At 40.8% G+C, this 5,000-nt stretch overlaps 1 protein-coding gene across 1 annotated transcript in view; it reads right to left on the reverse strand.

The window, feature by feature from the left end:
* The window catches only part of LOC122254258 (thrombospondin type-1 domain-containing protein 7B), a 197,372-nt gene that overhangs the window by 133,811 nt on the left and 58,561 nt on the right, over nt 1–5,000 (reverse strand). Inside the window, 1 exon segment of the mRNA XM_086531825.1 lies at nt 4,122–4,929. Within this exon segment, the coding sequence (XP_086387951.1) occupies nt 4,122–4,929 (808 nt within the window).

The raw sequence follows: 5,000 nt of genomic DNA on the forward strand, positions 1-5,000 counted from the left end.
TGAAAAGGTCGAATAGGAGGAAAAAAGGACGCGTCTAGATTAAAAAGCGATCCGAGGGACGTGGACCTTACACACACACACACACACACACACACACACACACACACACACACACACACACACACACACACACACACACACACACACACACACACACACACACACACACACACACACACACACACACACACACACACACACACACACATAAACACACACACACACATAAATATATGTATATACACATGCGTATGTGTGAACAGATGAACTACAGGTCATTCATCTGTTGAATGGGAGTATATGGATGTGCATTTTTGATGATGAATGTATATAAAGTAACACTCGATCATCCTTTCACATCACGTTATGGGTTGTGAGAATTTGATATGATGTGAGGAGAGTTTATCCTAATGTGATGGTGAGAATTTATCGTGATGTGATGAGGAGGATTAATCGGAATATGAGGATAATGATATGTATTTTATAGGGATATTGTTGATGATTCGGATGATGATGATGATGATGATGATGATGATGATGATGATGAAGGTCGTTATGTCATAATTATTATAGCAAGGCTTGTGACTATTAAGGATGTGGTCTCTTATTAGTATAACAAATGAGGATATATCACTATCAATAATCATGATGATAATTATGATGATAACCATTACGAATTATCCGATCTTGTCCTGATGCAAATAGTGGGAGTCATCAGTATGATAGATACTGATTGTGATGATGATGATGATGATGGTGATGATGATGATGATGACTAGGAGGAGGAGGAGGAGGAGGATAGATGATGATGATGTGATGGTGATGATGATGGTGATGATGATGATGATGATGATGATGATGGTGACTGATTCGGTCTAGTTGGTTACGGCACTTAATGGTGAGGAATGATGATGGTGGTAATGGTGATGATATCTGGTGATGATGTGTGTATAAAGTAAAATGAGTGATGATGATATGGTGAAGACATGATTGGTGGTAATGGTGATGATGATGATAATGATGATGATGATGATAGTGGTAATGGTGATGACGATGATTATAATGATTATGATGATGGTGATGATGATGATGATATGTGATGATAAGATGACGATGCTGATAAACACAACACGGCCGACGCCGGATGCTGCTAATGAACACCAACAAAAGCAAAGCAGAAAATCTCCGCCTCATCAAAGTGGGCGACCAAGAATGGGAAATTTCGCAGCAGGTAATTATCCTGAAATGGGAAGAGCAAGTGTGAGGCGTCTCCCCTCCCCTCCTCCCCCCCTCCTTCCTCCTTCCTTACCCCCCTCCCCCCTCACTCTCTCACTCCTTCTTACTCCCAGCCTACCTCTACCCTCTCCCCCCCCCCTTAATCCCCTAAGGCGATGTGGCAACTCTTTGTCTCCTGTTGTGGTATGTTTATTTTTTCTTTTTTTTCTTTTTGTTTTTATCTTTTCATGTTGTGTTTTTCGTTTCGTATTAATTTTCTTTATTTGCTTTTTGTTTTTTTGTTTGTTGTTATTGTTTTGTATTTTGTTAAATCAATGTCGGCTTTTTTTTCGTTTTTTTTTTATTAATGTACATCTTTCTTCTTCTTTTGTTAATTGTAAATCATTCATGCTGAGCTTTATTATCATTTTTTTTATTTTTTTATTCGGAGCCTCTTTTTGTCCTTTTATTTTTATTTTTTGCTGATTCTATTATTTTGTTGTTGATTCAGAGTTCCCTCTTATTTGTTTTGTTGTTGTTTTCAAGAACTTCATCATTCTCTATTAATTTAACTCCGAAGTAACAGTGACTTTGAATTTAATGAATTTTGTCGTATCTATTCATAGGTCTTTATCTTCTTTCATATTTGGATATTATTATTCATTTCTAGATATCGTCAGGATTTAGGATATTCTTTACGAACCTGTGTCTATATATATTTAGTAAAAAAAAAAAAAAGAAAAAAGAAAAGAAAAGAAAAGAAAAAAAAGGTTTCCTTTAAGGCATATTTAGGTTGACACCTCACAACTAGGCCTATTTCCACACCCGGATATTTTTAGAATATCTGTCGATTCTATAGCTATTAAATGGCTATCTATCTATAGTTACAATATTTTTTTGTTGTTGGTTGTTTCTTTAGACACAGGATATCTATATCATTGTAATGGTTGGGCAAATGCAGCATAATGATTTGCAACATATCATGTACGAAAATGTATACTGTTGATACGTCATTTCAATGTTTTAGATCAAAGAATTAGATTCAAGGGAATGTTTCATTGTTTCTTAGTGCTATTGCTAGTGCTATTGGGTATTGTTGACAAGGTGGCACCCCTCGAGAAAGATGAATTATGATGCCATCCAGTAGTGTTATGAATATAATTAATAGAAGATCATGGGAATAACACTTAATAGTATTATAATTGTACCTGAAATATACACTGCTGCATAGAGATCAATTGCTACTGCTATTATTAGCGGCGTATTACTACTGCTGCTACGACAGTTGCTATTTCCTAGTGGTATATTCCCTGCTAGTGTTATTACTTCCACTAACATCAAGGCCTCTACAAATATTACTCTTGTTGGTAAATAACGACTGTACTTCTAGTGTTAGTTTTTTTTTTTTTTTTTTTTTTTTACTATTACTATCTTCGCCTGATACCGGTTGTCGTAGTAGTTGTGGTAGTAGTAGTAGTAGTAGTAGTAATAGTATTTACTCCCTTAGTCAGTCATTTACGGAAAGCAACAGTGATTTCAGTAACAAGTATCTAAATCTTTTAATTCTAGCCTTTTCAGATATATCTAATAGTCTGTAACATATATTTAAGTATGGTTATTACTATTGCTATCCACCGTGTTTGTCTAATAATTAATGAATATACCGAATAGTGTAGAAAAGATTTGCTTTAACAAGTTCGTTAAAGTAAAATGCATTTGCTGACACCTCCCATAGAAAACATGATTGAAGTATTTGTTATAACTTATCACTAATCATTTATATGCCTACAAAGAAAAAATCCAAAGTAACAGTATTTTTCTCGAAGCGAACTTCGTTATGGATGAAGTTAAGTTGAAGTTAAATGAAGTTCAAAAGTGAGTTATCTGATTGTTTTCATGACAAAAATTTTGAATTATGTTCTGCAAGTCCACGTTAATGCAGAACATTAGTATGCAGAGTTAGCAGACTGTAATACGATTTCTCAAAAGGAAGGGAAGCAAAAGAAGGGGTGTGAGGTTTTCTGTTACAGTGCATACGAGTTGAAATACATCACGAATATTAAATGTTTTTTAAAGTAATTGAAGATGAAATAAGCTCCTTATTACAGACGTTGTCATTAAACTGCTTTTAATTGAAAAGGATTTTTTTTAACAAAAGGACTTGCATGTGGTTATTTCCCTTTTTCGTAAACATATTATGTGAGATTATGATGTGTTAGTATATCTTCCCAAATGGTAAAGTAAAGGTTCAAATTCCCGCAGCTCTACCTAGTAAAAAATTACATAAGTATATACAAGATCTATGTTTTGATGCAGAGTTGAACATAGATTTTGCTCACACACACGAAAAAGGGTATACCATACTTTTGTGAAATCTTTAAAAGACATATGGTAGTTTTATATATAGTTTTCTTGCAGTGTAGACATTTTTGTTGCTATGTTGGTTGATGTAGTTGTAATTTTTTAGTTCTGTCCTTGTCGGGTTAACCAGTGCCTATTGCTACAGAAAGAAAAAAAAAAATGTTCAGTTAATTAGTGAGCAATGAAAAATATTCGTGATTACATACTGGCGGACGCCCCTCTTAGTAGTGATGACGATATTAATGACTTTGTAAACACTAATAATATGTATATCGTTCATGCTATCATTAACATTGTAAATATTACTGTTTTTCTTGCATAGTTCCCCTATTTATAGATATGATACACAGACTATATGTATATGCGTGACGCGAATCATATAGAAGAGGAAAAAGTAATTACACCTGCTTAGCTAAGGATGATAAACTTATTGCATCACATGAGAAATAAAGGGAAATTCTTTACCAAAGAGTAGACATACCAAATACATATCAATAGCAGAAGAATGAGAATAAAGGTTGAAGGTAAGAGTGCAACGGACTGACCTGAGGGGAAGTCGCGTGCCGTTCGCGTGCACACAGGTCAGCTCCCTCTCCTGCCGTCCCACGCGAGGGACCTGCTCCTCCCGCCCTTCGGTCCTCGTCGCGTCTTTCCGTCGCTTTTCCTCCTCCTCCTCCTCCTCTTCCTCTTCCTGCTCTTCCTCTTCGGCCCTCAGTGCCTCGGGGGGATACACCTCCAAGATGGCGTTGCTGGGCCCGTCGGGCGCGAGGTCGGCGGCGTGGGGCTCCTCGGGGGCGGTCGCGTCGGCGTCGCCCCTCGTGAAGTAGAGGGACGTGTCGGCGCCGGGCGGGGGGTCGGGGGCCTGGCCGGGGAGGAGGCTCGTGCAAGGACCCCATTCCCCGACGCGCAGTCTGATCAAGGACTCCTCCCCCGCCTCCTTCTCCTGCTCCTCCTCCCGATCCGCCTCGCCGGCGTCCTCGGGGAAGGAGGCGTCCGGGCTCTGCATGCAGTCAGCGATGCACAGGCGGTACTCGCTGAGCGGCGGGCAGGGCGCGCCGCCGTGGGCAGGGGCCACCACGACGCTGCGGGTGCGGTGCTTCGAGGCCTCGCAGGTCTCACACGGCGACCACGAGCCCCAGGGTCCGACCACGCACCCCTGGGGGCACGCGGAGGTACAGGCGGCCACGGTGGGCGGGGCCGGGTCGGGGCACGAGCCGGGAGAGGGCACGATCATGCCGTCTACTTGGCACGTGACGTTCCTGAAGCGACGTCCGGCGCACAGGCCGTCGGCGTCCACCTGGGTCGGGGCGTCCGCTTGGCACGGCGTCCACTGGTCCGCCACCCAAGTGCCATCTGCGGGAGAGAAGGGCTGCGGTTAGGGCGGGGCAGGCAAGGGCTGCGCTAGGGACACTCGCAAGGACGCC

Source organism: Penaeus japonicus, unplaced genomic scaffold (assembly GCF_977035675.1).
Source record: "Penaeus japonicus unplaced genomic scaffold, GWHDUDI00000001_assembly GWHDUDI00000036, whole genome shotgun sequence".
Classification (NCBI taxonomy): Eukaryota; Metazoa; Arthropoda; class Malacostraca; order Decapoda; family Penaeidae; genus Penaeus; species Penaeus japonicus.